The 20,187-nt window shown below is 31.6% G+C and overlaps 1 protein-coding gene across 1 annotated transcript; it reads right to left on the bottom strand.

Annotated features, from left to right (window-relative positions):
• Positions 1-923: 923 nt before the first annotated feature.
• On the bottom strand, positions 924-19,169 carry HEATR4 (HEAT repeat-containing protein 4). Its single transcript, XM_051216096.1, has 14 exons — positions 19,068-19,169; positions 17,577-17,741; positions 17,429-17,536; positions 16,890-16,942; positions 15,963-16,042; positions 14,441-14,607; positions 13,689-13,794; positions 12,181-12,330; positions 10,497-11,017; positions 8,708-8,812; positions 7,125-7,383; positions 5,536-5,724; positions 2,439-2,940; positions 924-1,120 (listed from the first exon to the last, which is right to left on the bottom strand). The coding sequence occupies exons 2-14, from the start codon at positions 17,688-17,690 to the stop codon at positions 943-945; spliced, it is 2,532 nt and encodes an 843-aa protein (XP_051066649.1). The 5' UTR covers positions 17,691-17,741; positions 19,068-19,169; the 3' UTR covers positions 924-942.
• Positions 19,170-20,187: the final 1,018 nt, after the last annotated feature.

The following is a 20,187-nucleotide window of genomic DNA, read 5'->3' as shown; positions in this document are numbered from 1 at the left end:
TCTGTAACTTAATTTTGTTTGGCTACAAATATCGATTAACGCTTGATTAAACTGAGTTAGTTCACTCTCTTCCTCCATTGAACATCATTTCGTTTTCCTTCACTATCGGATCCAATAATCGTATAAAATACACATATTCGAAATTCATTATCATCTGTGACATACTTAATTCTATTGTACACTAATGAGAGTTAAGTCAATGCTTATATACGAGGATTGACAATATGTATATTTCGGTAACAAGCAGCACACGATCATCAAATTGAAGTCAGATTTAGGACCACTAAAGTGTCACGTTTTGGAACTGTTCATATGTCCAGTAATAGTAATTATTCTTTGAAAAATAAAAATATATACCTGTACTTGAACAATAGTTTTGTTATTATCAGAAGGGGTTTTGTGGATATTATAGTAATTTCAATAGTTGGGGTTATGAGTCAATGGAAACTAGACCACTATGAAAAATCTGGAAGCACTGGACGGTCAACTCGTCCTATTGTGGGACTCTTCAGAAATGCGCATCCACGATCCTGCCTCCCGATATTCGGACCCAGGACCTATCAGTCCTAGACCACTGAGCCGGCCGGCATTCAACGATGTTAGTGTTTAACTTCAACTAATCCACAGAATTGAGCGACACATACACCATTGTGTTCAATGAGTTACTATCTCACAACAGACCCGATTGAACTCTATTGGTCACTTCTTCTCATTAGAACTTCGGAAAATACCTGTTGAAGTCAGTCACTAGTGAGCATATACTGATGTTTAGTATTAGAAGAGGTTTTTGTGGATATAATAATAATTTCAATCATTGAGATCATGAGTCAATTGAAACTTACGATCTCAACGATTGACATTCATCATTGATAAGTAACAAATACAAAATAATAAAGAAAAAAAAGGTGGGGAATTTAAAACAGTATACTTTGATTATTATATTTAAGAATATTGTATAATATCATAACAAATTTTCACTATATCATTACATTTTTCATTCATTAATGATTTTAATAAATCTGTATCATCATGATATGAATAATCATAATTTTCTGTTGCATTTCTATTTGCTTCATTTAATATTTGATCAAATAATGGTTTTATCATAGTAGATAATTCACTAAAAAAATTCAATTTAAAGGAAAAATAAAAATAAACAAGAAATTATGTTTCATAGATATCTAAATAACTTTTTTTCTATTAATGTAGATCATATAAGTGTCAACAATGTGATTTATTATGTAAATTATGATCATAAAACTGTTATACTTTTTCATGAATAAGTTGTGGACAATTTGATGGAGTTTTGTTCTCTGAGTTGGATGGTTTGGTCGTGGAGCTTTCATCGTTCTTCTGAACGACATCATCAGAACAAACTTCAGTTAGAAGTGAAGTGTTCGAATTTCTCCATATGTGTTTCACATCAATTAGCAGTCAAACGCCATGATATCTCCTCATTTATATCAATACACGTGGACAACTGCGGACACTCATTCGATTGGAAAAATGTGGAAATCTTAGACAGAGGAAACTCCAAAAACACCAGAGAATTTCTAGAAGCGTGGCACTCAGGTCAATCAGCAATCAACAACCATATTGAAATCAATCCAATTTACCAACCAATCAGAAAAATCATGCACAAATATAGGAACAAAAATCAAACCAATGGGAGACACAACCAAAACAAAGAAGTAAACAATGACAAACTTAAGGTCAATAAGAACCAATCACCATCGAGGTGCACAGAACAAGTTGTGAAACACATATGGAGAAATTCGAACACTTCACTTCTAACTGAAGTTTGTGCTGATGATGTCATTCAGAAGAACGATGAAAGCTCCACGACCAAACTATCCAGCTCAGAGAACAAAACTCCATCAAAATCATCCACCTGAGCTACAAATCTTCTCCACCATCTCAAGTTGTGAACAAGTATATGCTTCATATTTACAGTTAAAGAAACAACGGGAAATAATAATAAGTGTAATATTATTCTATTTATTTATTTATTTATTTATTATATTTATTTGAACACATAAATATTGGTACAAAGAAGTACCGAATAGATGTATTCACAAGTCCATTCTCGTTATTCGACTTATTTAATTCCGTTATTGACTAACACGATTAAAGTCGATGACTGTATACGAGGATAGGCGATAAAAAACATTCATACGATCTAATTGGAGTCAGATCCACGGGCCAATAAAAGTGTTTGCTTGAAAGTTGTGGTTGGACATAAATAAAATCAATGTAAAAGTATGATCTGTTAACATATTTTACAAAACTAATTCAACGTAAAATATACACCAGCTTAAATATATATATATAATAGTCTCAACAATTTGATTACCGAAAACCTAAAATATATTAACATTATCTACAAAATAAATCATAAACATTAAATGAATAACTATAAAAGTTACAAAGTAGTTTACCATTGAATCTCTTCACAGTTTTCATATTTTAAAGATTTTCTTAAAAAATTATATAAATAATAAAGATGACATTGAAAGCAATTTTTTAATTTCATTTGATTCCCTTTATCATTAATAAACATATTATAGTTTGGTACAAATATTTTACGTAATAAATTAGAATAATTTTTCACCATAGCAACACATTCATTTTCATAATTTAAAATAGATTCTATCATATCATTTTGTATATTAAATAATTCATTAAAATCTATTATTTTTGCATTTAATGAATTATATTCATTGTGAATTAATGTTTTAGCTAAAATATCAATTTCATTATTCATTAAATGTTCACTTGTATCATAGATTATAAAACGTGTTTGAATAAACCATAATAAAAGATGAAATATTTTCTGTCGGATAGATGGATTGAATTCAGATTGAATAACATGATATAAAACATTTTGAACTTGTTCTGATTTTTTATTATCTTTATTAGAACCAGATATTGTTTTCAAAGCTGAATAAGAATATTAAAATATATAATTAATGACTCAGATAATTTAATAATTATTATATCCTGATGAGGATAATGAGTGGTAACTGTTGGCATCTTTTTGTGGACTAATACTATCACGTATATTTTTATCGTATAATTGATAAGTAAATAAACTATTCATATTCGTGTTTTTCTTATCATAAGCTTTATTTTGAACTATGAATTATTATTATACCATTTACCATTCTTGAGTTATGCCCAGTCTATCAATTACTATCTCCCACATTCACAGCCACATTTTGCTAAATCTTGTAAAATGTTATTTTCAATTTTATGGTATGATGTGGTCCATTTGGTTGGTATATAAACCCAGTATGTGATTCATATTGCGGAGGCTGAGATTGATGTTCTGGACTTAACAAGCAGGAGGCAGGATTAATAAAGACACTAGACTGCTCATACGGGTTTTATGTGTCATTGGTTTGCTCGATAATTCACTGTTCTCTAATTGGCAGTATCACTACGTTATATATTAATAGGCCATAAGTTATATAAATAATACTGTAGTAAATGAAGAAGTTAGGAAAGGAAAATCAATACGAAATTAGAGAGTGCTTTGGTAAAAATATGATGACCATGCATTAAATATCCTCTTTTCACATCTCCCTTCAGTTGTCTTATACGCGCTTCACATTTCTAATCATCACGTTGTTATTCCAAATGCTATCTACTTCCTTTCCTGTTCTCTTCAATTCAATCTTCTGGCAAGTATTATACTACCGATTGGTGCTACATACTACTTATATCTGTCACCAGAATTAGCATACAGTAGTTTGGCAAATAATTTTTAAAATACATATAACAAGATTATGATTATGAAATCGTCTACATCAAAAGAGGTTACAATCCTAAAGTAATACGATTCTAAAAGTAATATTATGTCTGTTCTCAACAAAATCTGTTTATTTAACTAAATAAAACTAGTTTTTGCTTCACATGAGACAAAAACCATCTTCATGACCAGAAATAAAAGCTACAACTTTACATCTGTAACTGCTGTGCAAAAAAGGAACATATCAATAGTTAAAATGGGCACAACAGTTCCTTTTATTACTTAAGTAATAAGTCTGCTACTTGAACGCTTGATACTGTCTTTTTTACAGCTGTTTATAACAGACTACTCCTACATATTAATCTGAACAATAAAGAAAAGACGTAAAATACGAGTGACAGGTTTATTTTAAAGTTACAGAAAATCAAGCGTATTAATAGATTTCTGTGTGACTTTGAACTCGAGAACTTTCCAGAAGCATTCTAAATATAATAACGGTATGGGTAGTTATCTAATCAAAAATGCGACATGTGATCCTCCATTCTCTTGATGTTTCTGAGAAGCTGATATTCAATGATGTTTAGACCAAATATTTCTTAATCTCTTGTGGTCTTATAGAGATTTTGACAAAGAACATTGCTGGACTCCACAAACAAAGCAACTATTCTTAAGACTGGTAAACCGCGATATTGTAACTGATTATTCATGCTCTTCATACATTGGGTAGCCTTTCCACTTACTTAGCTTCTTATTCATTCTGAAATTTCCTAAATTCCCTAAATATCCTTCTATGGAGTGACACCAACCTGGAAAAACTTTCAGTAATTAATAACCTAAAGAAACGGTTTTTGATAACAGGCGGAATTCCCTTTATGGAATAGTCATTAATTCATTATCAACGATGTAATTAGCTTCTTGAATTATATAAATAACAAATTATACAGAATACTAAATCTGGAGTGATCAAAGTTTCTCGAAAGACGACCAAACAAATGCCATAGGTGAAAACAACAAGAACAGAGATTGGGAAAAAATGACATTTCATTAGGTTTTAATCAAACGGTTAGAAACTGAGACATTCTCATCTCGAAATCTCAAATGAGATTTATCATACTTTATAGAAATGAAATCGATCAAAAGTTATTTATACATTTATCAGTCTAATTTTGTATAGTGTTAGTTTAAAATGAAGTTCATAAGATTAAGATGTAAAAATTAAAGATCAAACCCAAAGGATGGTTTGGGACATCGACTTGATTAGAAATGAAGGAAGGAAGGATTTGAAATCAGCTTTTGAGTCATTAACTGAATGAACACAAATCGAAAACACATAAGAATGAAATATGTAGTGATTTAAAATGATATAGTAGGATAAACTAAAAAACTGTTGGAAAAATGTTGTAGCCAAACGGGAGAAGAAAACAAGACGTTCCGTTTCTAGAGAAGAAAATTGATAAAAGCTTTTTCAGAAGCACTATATATTGTCTGCCCTACCAATATAACTCCTCTTAAAACTTGATATATAGGATTGCTAGTATATTCAGGCAAAATCCTTCATCTAAATACCATCAAACTAAATTTAACTTATTATGTTTGAACTAAGCTTCTTAGTGGTATGAGCGTATTTCTTTTGCAAACTGTATTGAATTCTACGAAGGATTATATTTTTTGATCAAACATCATCGTGAGTGCGAATTTTGTAAATGATTTTCATGTTTCAAAAATTTACTATTACTATTACGGAAGCTTCGAGAAAATAGTGTAAATAATCTATTATAGCCCACCTCTTATAGCCATTATTTTAACGTTATCATTCATATCATTCTTTAAAATGTTAAGCAATTCATTAAAAATGACTGTTTTTGTAGCTACGTCCTGTTGCTCAATGATAACACATGCCATTTTACGTACACAACTACATTCATCCATTAAAGCCAAATGAAGCTGTTTGATTAAATCATCGTGTGAAAGACCTGAAAATTAAAAATAACAATGATAACCAAAAGTAAAATAAAATTATACTGAAACTTCAATTAATCAATTTCAAATGATGCTTTTATCCTAAATCTGAATATTTTGCGTGAAATCAGTATTTTTTAAAAGTTAAAATGATTTATATTAGAATTAATCTTAGTGATTTGTAAACAAAAATCACTAATATATGATCAGGGTTTAGAAGATAAAACTAGGCACTTATCTGCTTGAAATAAAAAAACAATATTAAGTAGCTATACACTGCAAATCCTGTTTGCAAGTTCGCCGATGCGCAAAACTGAAGAGTCCTATACTGGAAAGAAACATCTGTCCAGTTCTTCCGGGTTTTCAGTGGTTGTTTAACTGTGATTGGCTCGTGATTACAAAGAAACTCAACAATCTCCACAACTCCATACTGTTGATAGTCAGTGCTTATGAGTTGAGAAACAAGCACATTCCTATGTACTCTGCTGCCAACCATAATTTTTATTGGTAGACCTTATGATATAGGTTCGTCAAATCGACGTAAGTAGGAAAATGTATGGACTTTGAACCGTAAAACAGAAGGTTTGTGCTCTATATAACATGAACTGGTTGAAGAGCTCGAACGTTAAATATTTTAGGTAAAAAAATAAGTATCAAAGTCGACTGTGAAGAAGAACCAACGTTACCGTATCAAAGTACCTCTTTATCCAAAAAGCATTCATTTACATCTGGTTCACATTGACACAGACCTGGATACCAAACATTTCAATAAAATCACTGATTTTAAATTCCTTGTATTATAATCCAATGTGAACCTTGTATTTTTCCGCAAATTATAAAATTAGAATGGGGGTTTGTGAAAAATTGTAGTGATTTTAATAGTTGAATTAGTGAGTCGATGCAAGCTAAACCATCATTAAAAAACTGGAAGCATTGGACGACTGTTTCGTCTTAGTATGGGACTCCTTTGCACTACTTATCCACGATCCCAAATGTGGGGCTCGAGACAGGTACCTCCCTCAGACAATGGATGGATAATTGCACAAGATCATGGATCGATTAGTTAGACATTAACACCGTTGGATGCCGGCTCGATGGTCTAGAAGTTAAGCGTTCGCTTGCGATACCGAAGGTTCTAGGTTCAAATCCCGCGTGCGAGGTCGTGGATGCGCACTGCCAAGGAGTTTCACACTGGGATGAGATCGCCGTCCAGAGCTTCCTGGGTTTTAATGGTGGGCTTGCGTACATCGACTCATGAATTCAACTATTAAAATTATAAAATTAATTCATACATAATTGAAACATAATTATTTGATATTGTAGAAGTGTGTAACTTAATAAAATGGACGTAGAAAAATTTTAAAAACATGTGAAATAAAAAAAAATGAAGTATTTAGAAGCGGTAAAACATTACCATTCACAGCTAATTGGTATATTCTCTGAGCACGACGATAAGGGATTGATTTAGGGGTTATAGATAAGTCATGAATTATTTTATTTATTATAGTACTATTGTTATCATTTGACAAAAATGGGTCATTGAATAAACGATTTGACCATAATAAAGATACATCTATCCCTTTTAAATTTATCTCCAGACAATGAAGTGAAGCTATCCGTAACATAGTATTCCAATCTAATAGCATAAGACGATTTACTCTTGTAAGTGTATCCTATAAAAAGCCATTCAAAAGAGATTGAATACTAAACAAATACATATGATTAATATAAAATAATAACTTAAGAAATGCTATAATTCTTTAACTAGAGTATGTAAATCATATTTCGTGATAGAAACAAGCTTTTACTACTTCATTTCGGACATTGAAAGTATTGAAAAATCGTTCACTCTACTATGGTTGTCATAACTACTGTCATGAAAAACACATTAAGAGGTCAATATGCCCCCAGCGTTAATGAAGCGGTTATAGCTTGATAATTGGATGCTATATATATATATATATATATATATATATATATATATATATATATATATATATATATATATATATATATATATATATATCATGAATTCGCAAAGATATAAGATACAAATTTTCACCACATAATACTTTATTATATTTCCACATTGTTTTGATGAAATACACTACAAAACTGTGCCAAATATGTCATATAACAAACATCTGAGCATCATTGTCTTATAAAGTCATGTTTTTTTTGTCAAAGTGATTAACTGAAGTATTCACATAACTCTAAAACATCATACTTCCACTGAACTGAACGATCAGAATAACTTAATTTCTAAACTGTAGACTAAAGAATGGTGTATGAAACATGTGTATATAATATCTATACATAGACTATCTAAATACACTGTCATGGTTAGCAATATGGTTTGTATAAACAACTAAAGAAGCCAAATCTCTAAAATCTATATAAGTTCATGAAACAACTAAATGAAATGATATGAACAATATCTAAATATGCATATTTTCATTACTATGGTCTTAAACAATAATTATCATCAATGATTGATAAGTCCTGGGTTCGAATCTCGCGGAGTGCAGGATCGTGGATGAGCACTGCTGAGAAGTCCCACAATAGGACGAAACGGCCGTCCAGTGCTTCCAGGTTTTTAATGGTGGTCTAGCTTCAATTAACTCATGATTTCAATCAGTGAAATTTCTAAAATCTCCACAAACCCCTTCTGATCTTTGAAAATATACAATTAAAGATCTATCACACTGATGTCGGTACATTCATACTTTATTATCATTTAAATCTTCAACTAAAAGTATTTCCATTATTTTCTGAATTTGTTTATTTTCTAGTTCCATTTACTATGTTGTAAGTATCAATTTCTTGTAATATTGACTTGAATTTTATTAGTCTATGAATATTAATTCAATAGAAATTATATATATTCACATAAGCTAACTCATATATGAAATTCAATCTTATATTTCTTTTAACTTATTTCTAAAAATCTGAATAATAAGTATAATTATAGCGTAAAAATTCGTTCATACTACGTACTTTACTTAAATCACACAATAAAATGGATAGAAGCCAACATGAACATAATCTTATTCTCCAATTTGGTGAATTCAAAAAATCAGTCAAGTAATGTTCAATTTGTGACTTGTTTGGAAAGAAGTAAAAAACAAAGGACAAGAATTAAAATGTACCTGTCTATATTTAAAATAAAGATTATTTCAGTAGAAAAAGTACAACTTCTAAGAATAAAAGTCGCATAGAATATAAGTTTTCATTGTATTATGGACAATTTTTACGATTTTCAGTTTGCATCAACATAAAAGTATCTCATCATATAATTAGGATTTATTGAAATCTTAGTTTTATGATAGTAATGATAATAATCGGTTATGGTTAATATATATTCAATTCATACAACTTATTTAATTACAACAGGAAACATAGTTATCATAATTAAAATCAAAGAGAGTAACGTGACAGACAAAAAAGAACTTCTTGATTTATTTTTTGGGTCCGTATGAACAAACCTTTGAACTGGAAAGTAGTCCTATTGATTAATTCTTCTAAACTATATATCTCTTATCAATGGTCTTTTGCTAATTAGTAACATGTTGATAGCGAGAAAATAGACGAGATTTATACTCAACGATTTCAGGTTCAGAATGGAATTCTCCTACGCTCACTCGCCCGATAGCCGGAATGGAACGCAACACATAAAGCAGAAAACTTCTGTCTATAAAATTAAAAACTATAAATCCTCCAGGATAAAATCCTGACCTTATATAAACATAATTAGGCAATAAGAATATGGGCACGCTACACCAAAAGCAAAAAAGAACTGAGTAATAGGTCCATAATAGATCAACACTAACTTAGGAAAGGTACAATATACAAAAACACTTTATGCACCATGAAAATGTTCACAAGCAGGAGAATACAAAAATACAATAATTTACATACTTCATAATCATACGATAAACATAATAACAGTAACTTCAGATGTAACATTCAAGAAAGTTCAACTGTTCTTCATACTTATCCCGTTAGAGTAAAGAAAAGTATCAAATGCAGAGTAAAGCTGAACTTAAGGAATATATCTCAGAGAAAGGAAGGACCGAATTATGCGTAGGAAGAATAAAATTCGGTTATTGTGACCGACTTCGATTCATTTCTCGGTTAATTAATTTGTTGACTACCATCTTGTTTAATGAGTATATGCCACTCTTTGCTAAAAAACGTCAATAATTCTGCTCAGTATTTATTTCATGCTACAGAGCATGCATAACAGCAAGTGGATTAAATTCCCTTTTCTACTGCATCGTTGATAATAGGCACTGTTATTATTAATGATAGATTCAGGGTTTCATACACAAACACTTATTTAGAATAAAACTTATGGGAAGCTATGTCATTCAGACTGACTCATGAGGATTGACAAGTGGCAAAATATAATAGCTATAATTAAATAGTTTAATAATCAAACCTATAACTTCTTGATCTTGAATCAAATATTGTTCAGCCTGATTAGATAGAAACAGTCCATCCAAAATGTGAGCGAAATTCAGCATTATCTAGATAACCTTTAGACCACAAAAGCTATCTTATTTGAAGTCTTTATTTTACGTTGTAACTGACCAATTAGCAATTTTAAGAAACCAATTCCTAGAATATCAAAAAAGTGTAAATCCTTTTTCACCAAATTCAAAATCTAAACTGTTTTGTGCTTGATATATATTATCTAGTAGAGTACTTACCTAAAGTATTCAATAAAGAACTAATTATTTTCATAGGATTTTTTATAGACAAAAATATATGCAAGCTAACTCACATGATTCTTACTAAGACGTAAAATCATCTTAATTTCAGAATAGTAGATAATTCTATTTAAAAAGATATTTGATTTGTTTATATCAAATTTTATGAGATTGGAAAGAATCGAAACAAATGAGTTCATATATTTATCTTCTAAATTTAATGATTTATTCAATGAATCACTGAACTCTTTCATTTGAGTATAGTAAGCTTTGTTTGGATATTGTTCGGGAATAAATTGAATTAACTGATCAAATAGAAGATTAGTTAAAATATCCAATGCTTTTAAATTACATTGATCTAATTTACATAAACAAATTGATGATGCCCATTTCAATAGATTCAAAGATGCAGATGATATTTTGTTATTTGATGATTTCATACATAATAAGCTTTGATCCATTGTGATCAAAGTATTTAGTTTTTCAATACATGTTTGATTAGAATAACCTATTATATTAAGACACAAGCAAGTAGCTAAAACAATTTCGTGATTATTGCGCAAAAGGAAACCACGGAGAATAGCAATCTGTTCACCTGTTAAAATGTGTAAGTAAAATAAAACCTGAGAAAATATAGAAATCGTCACTTTTAATTAACTCATTCATTAAGCTGTTTCATTAGAAACTGATTGGTCTGTATTGATTAAGATAACATTTCTAATAAGGGATGGTTTACTATCACAACAGCAATGAATTGTAGAAAAGTGACTTTAACGAATATCGCCCAAGCCTTTGCACATATTTGAGTATGTTCTGCAAATACATTATTTTTAGTCATTATGTGTAATTAAAATTTGGAAAACTAATTTTAATTCTGAAACAACAAATAATATCATGTTCTCAGTTTTGAATAAATTAAAAAAATAATTATCATAGCTTGTTGTCCAATGAATTGATCTCATTTCTTCATCGTAAATACTAATTGTCGGAAATCATTCGACATCCAACACTGTTTGATTTAGGAACTTATTTAACATTACTGTAATTAAACTTCTGAAAATGGTTTTTTATCATAATACTATTACCGAAACCTTTACTTGCAAAGTTAGCCAGTTCAGCATTCATTTTTCTTAGGCTTTTTCTAACTGGATAGTGACTGAAACAGTGAATAAATCAGCGTTAATTAATTAACTACGAAACTGAGCCGTAGTGACGGATAAATATTATTTGATCACTGTCGGTAAAATGATTATGTTTAATGATTGAAGAAAGTAAGTGACGTGACTCAATCGTTTGCAATGATACAGTTACCTTTGACGTGTAATTCTCCTTAAGTCATACATTTGATTGGTACTTTAAACTTATTTCCTTATTTCATCCCCTTTTTGAATTATATTTTCCATACCTAGTCTTCTTAATATCATTAATGACACTTTTAGTACAACTTCTCTGTTATTCCCCACGTTAACTTCAAATAAGCAAGATGATGTGATGTGACAACTTTGGTAGATCCACATTTGTACCAGGTTTTACTTTGGTTGTAACCAACAAACTGACTGTCAGATGAATTTTAAAGTAAGAATAACGGTAAATCTACGAATTCCTTAATTTAAATGCTGTTTCAACAAAATCTACGTGAAAATGTAACATTTTCTTCAGATGGACATTTACAAGACAGTTAATAATCAGTGTCGTTGTATATTTTCTAAACACACATATAAACTTGTAAATGAAATAATATCTTTTTCTAGAGCTCACTGTTTGGATTTGCTTCAAAAATTCCTATAGAGACAATTGTTTGCAACTGAATCTTTGCATCTATTATATTTAACTGGTTAAAAACACTATCGATTTCATTTGATGAAAATTTTCTGATTTCGATTCCACATTCAGTAGCCCAGTGAAACACTGAAAGAAAAATATTCAAACAAAATGACAATAAGTCTGCACAAACAAGTCCCCATGTTGTTCCGAAGAGCAGAAAGTAAGTACTAATGAATTGACCTTTGGCCAAATTAACTACATTACAATAGAACCAATCACAACAACACGAATAACTTCTCAAGGGCACAATTGAAAATTAACTGGTACATTTTTCATATAATTCATTCGCGAAAAATATTTTTGAAATCCATGTAACTAAGTGAAAATGACAAACATAAAATCAAAGAATATCTAACCAATGTCATTAGTACTTGTGAGGTTACTAAAGTTTATAGAGCAACAAATATACACAAATACTTCCCTGATAATGAGTAGATAGTTTTTTGAAATCAGTTTACTATTCACAGAACATATCAAATATCCTAAATCTAACTCAAAGCATTCTACGAAATGTTCATAGTTAGCCACTTTGTTTGAGCAAACGTCAGCCTAGAGACTATTTCTGAAGACATTATTTAACTGATATTCTCATAAAAAGACAACGGTAAATTAACTGAGATCATAAAACTGAGGACATGGCTCTGATTTGACTATTGGTTTCATTGACTGGTGATGTGTCGTCCTAGAGTGGTTTAATGTAATTATCTTGTCAGTTACAACAATTCTTGTCACCCGATATTTTTATAGCTCATTGAGGCATAGAGTAGTCAGAAAATAACACTTGCTTATGGTTCATTGGTTGTATTCAATAAGGCTAGTTGGTAGTAACCGTATTTATTAACCCATACAGTAATTAGAAACTTTCGTTGGAATACTTCAGCCACTTGAAAGACCAAAAGGTCCTGGATTTCACCCAACACAATGATCAAAGTTCATACTATTACGTAACCTCTAGCTATGGCGAAATAAATATATCATGTTTCCAGGTTTAAGTTGCGGTCAAATAAAATTAAAAATCACACTGATGTATTCAGCTTTTTTCAAAATTACAAAAATCGAAATATCTAAAGTAATTAAGTCCACACAAAAAAGAATTTCCCGATCTGTAGCGCGGTGTGAATGAACAACAGTTGACTCATCAAGAACATTTAATGTACTTGAAAACATCTAACTTCTAATCTGATAATGAAACTTGGACAAATTGATATTTAGTTAACGTTTTTATATTGAATAAGTATTCTGTTGTAGTGATACATGTTAGAATGTTAGTTGATAGATTTGTATAGACAATTAAATGCAAATATCGGAGTGACTTACAACAGAACCTATAAGTTTATTTACTTCAGTTCTTTAGAACACAGAACATAAACATCGTCTACATTGAAATTCACTTACTGTAGGACAATAAAATAAAATACAGAGTAAAATTAACACAGGCTTACAAGCGTTCTTTAATTCAGATTTCATAGTTGTTTGATCAAAAAGATTGCTATATAACTCCTCCTTCAAAGCTTTCCTAAACTTCAATGAATCTTCAAAGTTCAAGCACTAAAATTAATGTGATAATGGGATAAGTATCTATCAATATTCAAAAAGCGACCCAAGTTAGACAAACATTGGGCAGCTGTTTCGTCTTAGTATATTACTTCTGGCCACTGTGTATCCACAACCCTCTAGGAAGTCGAATTAAGAACTTTCAGGTTATCTTATACCACTACAATAGATTCCTTTAACCTCTAAGTGTAAAATGTAAAGTACAAACCACATATATGAGCTAACTAAATAAAAAATTTTAAAGCTGCTAAGGATCGTTTATTTTTGTTAAAAATGCACAATACGTCCATCAAAGCTTAGAATCTTTGAGCAGCCAACTGACCTCAAACATCCAATCCAAACACAGAAACTTTAGGAACACTTTATCCAGATACATAACACATTATAAAAATATTTCGTATCACAACTACTTATCGAATTTGCTTAAAATCAAGTAAATCATTGTATGATGTTCTATCTATAGAGCTATAGATGATCAATCATTCACAGTACTCATACAGTAATGAATAATGGTTCGATATCAAAGTAAACTACCAACTATTTGATTCGAATTAGTTGAGAATTCACTTATATACTTAGTTTGTCTCAAGCCCCAAATTATTTCAGACTTTCAAGTTTACTTACCTGAAGATGCACTTACCTCTGATTTATAGTTTTTTGATGTTTTATCAAAATTATCCGCGAAATAGCTATCAGATTGACTTTCACAGTTTATCAGTGTGGGGATATTCAAGAAATCAAAATGAAACTCTGACAGTTTTGTTTGTGAATTTATTTTTGATATTACCTTTGTGCAATTCATGGTGGCTACAAAATATTTTAAAAGATGAATTTTTTCCCAGCACACAATTGTTAAAATAATCAAACCTAACTATTAAATGTCTTGAAATCGTGAGTAGTTTTTCTGAAGATGCTAGCAAAATGCCGGTATCTATCTTTCCATCAAAACGAGTGTACGCTTCTTAAGTCGAAATAGGTGCTTAAAAAGCTTAAAAACATTGCATACGGTGAAATTACCATGTTAATGATAGTAAGGTTAAATTTGGATTTATAGGCGGAATCACCAAAAAGATAAGTGATTCAGTAAACTTTCATAGACTAACTGTGCTAGGGAGTGCAATGAGGATACCAAGTGATCGCCTCGTATAAGAGAAAGTTGAAAAAGTACAAGGTGTGGCGAGACCATGATATGGCATAGGTTGATGAAGTCATTAACTTTCCGAGATAAGCTGCAAACTTCCAGGTTTTTACTTGCTCAGTGATTTCAATCAAAGATAAATACCTAAAGTGGTAATCTACAACAGATGTATTTATTCTCCATCGTCTTTTGGATTTTTAGGCCATTGTTATTCAACGTTATTATTTCTGCAATAGTATCTGCTCCTCTCTATTTTCGACTAGCTCTTCATTCTACTTTTCTTCATATTAGTTTCTCTAGTTTCTGTGTCAATTCTGAGCTGTGGGGAGCTAAAAATACATACATTCGGCATTGTTAGTTAATGACTAGAAGGCTGAAAGCCTTTACCTTAAACGAACAATGAAAATTGTTATGTGCTTTCTTCTACGATTTGTCTCATACTAAGACCATTAAAGGACAAATCCCCTTAAACTGAGGCACAAAAAATCCTCCCGAATCGTTTGCTTAAATCTCAGCAAAAGACTAAAATGTACGGATCATGACTGGAATAATTCACCTGACCACGATGGTCGTTAGGGAATAAGGCGAATACGCTAGTAATGCACAAATAACACTGACTGAAATTCATCTTGTCATTTGATATTTGAACGTATCTCAATCTTCTTATAAATGTACTACTTAGTAGTTATCACTAGTTTTCATAACACATCGTTCGAAAAGCGCCAATATCGACACATCTCCCTCAATCAAAAGTCCCCTTAGGTGTACTAAGTTGCTTTCATCTGTAATATGGCTAATTAGTCAAGTTTCTCTGTAATATTAGACACACACATTTGAAACATTATTAATAACGTTGAAAAGTATAATTTGAATCTCAACTCCATAAGGCGAAATGGCTAACTTCAAGTATATGCCGCCCTATTTTTGTTCACAGTTATAAATTCAATCGTCTTTTAGTTACCTACCTTTCGCTTCATCTACTGTACTAATAGTAAAGTGGAAAAACCAATAGCGAGAAACCAACCTTTCACGCCAAATTTGTCCAATTCCTGGTTACATGATTTTGGTTTACTGTGAATTTTCTTTTTATTGGATGTCTCAGGCCTAAATATGATTTATTAAATATAAGAAGAACAATGTTTTATAGAGAATCTACCAAGCTAATCAAAAATCCATTGAATTGCAGATTTATCATTATTATTTTTGATTACGTTTGATGCACGCGTGAACATATTAACGAATAATTTGATGATATAAACACCCTAATAAATTGAAATCGCAAATTTAGACTAAAACCCATTTACGCTTGTTTATGCTTTAGAGTGCATTCTATTACAATGCACAAATATGTTTATTGGCAGTAAAATATAACAACCCTTCGGAAGTGAAACTACGTTTGGCAAAATTTATCCTGTATCCGTATAATCATGATAGTAGTAATAATAATAACAATAATAAACCTAATTTTCAAATACCTAAAACTTTCAATTTGTCACTCGATAAATTATATATTGAAAATTCAACCCTTTTAAGGATATAAAAACGGTTTTATTGCCTTTTTGGCATTACTCTATGTTTGTAGATTTTTAAGGAAGAATTAGTTGCAACATTAGAATGGCTAAATTATAGGCTGCTTCTATAAAACAAATGTAGCTCAATTTCGTTTGTTTTACTGAGAACAATTTGACATCAACTGATTTAGTTTGAACCAAAAATGTTGTTACCAATCAGTGCTTGGTAAAATTGGCAGTTATAAGAAATTGACAGAAAATGTAACCATTAAAGAATTATTCTAAATCAATAGATTGAATACAAACTACGGCGTAGTTGGGTTTTCATATCATCAATTAAAATAAAACAATTAACTCAAACATTTTGACAACCTCCTTCAATTATAACAGCCAGTCGTTTTGACTTAATTCAGAGGCAAAGAAAAGAGTCATAAACTCACAATGCCATTCGTGTTACGTTTCTTTTTTGATGAAAACCATATCCGGCGTCAACCTAAAGTTGTAAAACAGATAAATAAGGTTATTCCAAATGAAGGTTACAGTACGACCCTCAAACATTTTAAGTGTGAAGAAACTTTAAAACGACAAATTCAGACGACGCGACTACTGGAGTTCTCTAAGTTTGTCTGTCGAAAGACAAACAGATAGGAGAACGTTGAGCGTTGACAGGAACAACAAACTTAAAGGGGATCAAAGACAGAGGAGCACGAGATTTATGACCTTCACCTAGACTGTGTAAAAATGTGATCAGGACACCTGGCTCGGCACTTCCAGGTAGTAGTCTTTTTTAAAACAAATAGTGTCAAAATATCTGGTAAATTTCTACAAACTTTATTAATAACTTCAAATATCCAGTTATTAGACATTAAATCTATGAACCTTTAGAAATGTTTTCCCCATTCAACATTTTGAGTCGCCACAAAATATTGAGCAGGAAAATATTTTGATTAAGCGAATGGAAAGCATTCAAAATAAATACCTGATTATAATTCACAAAGAGTTTTGAGTTCACTTTATCCGACTTGTTTGGAAAGAAAATTCTGGAACCACATTTTATTCCGGGTCCAGTTTTCCTTATATAGTGAACCTAAAAATAGTCAACGTTGCACATAAAAACAAGAGCATACTCTATTTGACGGTTTATAAAAGTTCCACAATTTATCCTGTGATGATATTAACGACACTGGCAATATTTCGTCATACACCGATTCATCAAATCTCAAGTTCAATAGAAACTCCATGTGATGTCTGGCAACTTGACGATCACTGTATTGCTCCCCATTTAATCTCTTCTAGAAGGTACATAACGCGATACAGTATAATATTCCGAAAAAAGCAGTTTGAAACCTCTGTTGTACTTTAGACAAAACTAAACTACATAAGTCTGTTTTCTAATATATATTTGCTTATATGTCTAACCATCAGTATTTAAAGTTGATTACAAATCATGAATAAAGATTAACTATCAATTGAAAAGGGCCCTAGTACTACAGTCACAATCTAAAAATGTTCATTAAATACATGGCTCTAGCCTTTACAACTCTTGATGAAGTGCCTAATTGCGTCGCAGTTTGACAAATTTTGAACCATTTAAACTACATAGTTTCGGGTTTTCTTAAGATTGCCAACTCCAAAAGGCAAAAAGAACAGTATATAACATCTGAAAAGTTAGAAATTTCCCCATAACTGATGGAATGAAAACTCTCCCACAAAAATCGGTTAGATAAAAAAATACTCAAGTAATTCAACCTTAGAAGAGTCTTGCGCACGGCAATAAAATCTTAAAAGTCAGACTGTGAAAGCAAAATTCGAAATTTTTCGTAGCAGAGACCGAATACTATATTACTCTCCAGACTTTACATAAAGACTAATTAAATGGTGTTAAGTAGTATCCTACACTATCTATCTATCCGACCACAACCTTAAAAATGCCTTTATATACCGGTTGTTTAGTAACCTTTGGTTCAACAAACCTAATCCGTGGTGTCAGGAGTGAAATCATTTATTACTGAGTTATCCATAGCTCCAAATAAAATATGAAAATTCGGTGTCCGCTACAGCTGTGATGGAATAAATGGTTCCTTTTAACTTCCACCCTGAACTTTCCAAGGTGATATCAAACCGCATGTAGCTGAGAACCATCAAGGTTAACTTATTGCAGACAGAGGATTTTTCTCAGTGTCAGTAAATCCACGATGATTATTTGATGTAACATTTGCCCGACAGTAGTCAACTCAACTTGATTGTGACGAAATAGAGGGGGGAAATCTGAATAATTAGATTTCTCAGAATAGTTCATCACGACTGAATCAATATTTATATATTCAGTTGGTAGCCTAAGGCCCTGAATGCAGCCCAGTAGCTCAAAGGTGTGCACTACTCGTTACTGTTATTGTAATATTTTCAATTAGCTAAAACAAATCTCTGTATGAAATAAGTTCGAGTTACTGTCAACGTTTTGGCTCCATAAAAAGAGAGCGTTTCTCTTTTTTTCCGTGAACACTCTTTTTTGATAAAATATAGAATAACAAGTAACTAATCACACTATCCCACGGAACCCAATGAGCTGAATTGACAAGTATATCTGATATCTTTGTCATGAACTTGGATCAACCGACCAACTTTTTTCCCTCTCCTCTTGTTGTTTTGGTGTGGTTCCAGGTATTTGGGGATGTTCAATGAGTGGTAGTCTAGCTACTCAATTGTACCAATTCTAGTCAGTTTTGCAGCCTTTGTGGATTTGTATATCTTGTAGTCTGAGTGAGTGTGTTTGTTTCGGGGTAGTAGTGTTTCTGAATATCAGTACCTGTTACATTACTGGACTGGAGGTTGGTTGCTTTCATTGTGAAAATAATAAGATGGTACTTTGAGCGCTGAGAGCAAACAATCTTTCCAAGAAATAAATCAGAAACTTGGTAATGTGTAAGAAGATATAATTGAAAGGATAAGAGAAGGAACAGATATGATAGTAAGAGAATCAGGAAGGGTATGGTAATCCATGGGTGAATACGTGTTTGTCAAGTCTCTTCTTAAGGCTATACACTGAGAAGCCTGTAGTCACTTCGGCTAGAAGAGCATTTCAAGTGATGCGAGTGGCGGTGAAAAAAGTGAGAGCGTAGCTAAGACTTTACTCTTTGATGTATAAACCTTCATCGGTTGCCTAGGAGAGCGTGGAGATGATGTCCTGGTAATATGCTCCTGGCTTGACGTACGTTGTTTGCCATTATCAAATCGCCTCTTAATAATCTGAGTTTATAGGGTCTCTCCTCGTAAGAATATATTTGAAACAGTCTTTTCTCTTGGTCTAGAGGACGTATCTCTTTTGAAAAGAGGGGACGAAACGACATCGCAGACTTCAAAGTGAGGCTGGATGTACGTTCAAAAGAGTGCTTGGAGCAACTCTGTTGCTGCATTTCTTAAGCATTTTGAGCAGGCATTTAAATTAACCAGATACAACGAGGACTGAATCAGTAAATAAACACCTAAAACATTTGATTCCGTAAGCCTTGTTAGTTTTACTAGGCACATCACCGTCGAAGGCGCACGGTAGCGCATCTTCACTATATAACTAGTGGGTTCACCGTGCAACGCGACTTTCATAACAAGTTAATGTTCAAAAGAAGTATGTGTGAACCTGACAGAGTCCATGAATCAAATAAACTTCTCAGGGTCGATGACATAATCGGACTCTTACAGTTTGATCGTTTGATTATAATATGCATATTACAGTAGGACTAT

The sequence above is a fragment of the Schistosoma haematobium genome, chromosome 4 (assembly GCF_000699445.3).
Source record: "Schistosoma haematobium chromosome 4, whole genome shotgun sequence".
NCBI lineage: Eukaryota > Metazoa > Platyhelminthes > Trematoda > Strigeidida > Schistosomatidae > Schistosoma > Schistosoma haematobium.
Note: the sequence above shows the minus strand (reverse complement) of the source record. Positions and strands in the feature narration are given on the sequence as shown.

Bases quoted from the DNA above. Each gene is read 5' to 3' on its own strand.
- HEATR4 (XM_051216096.1), bottom strand. From the start codon at position 17,690: ATGGAGTTTCTATTGAACTTGAGATTTGATGAATCGGTGTATGACGAA. The intron at 13,795-14,440 runs GTAAGTGCATCT...CATTAATTTTAG, and splicing joins CAAAAAACTATAAATCAGAG to TGCTTGAACTTTGAAGATTC. The intron at 11,018-12,180 runs GTGAGCTCTAGA...ACATTTTAACAG, and splicing joins TTTTGAAGCAAATCCAAACA to GTGAACAGATTGCTATTCTC.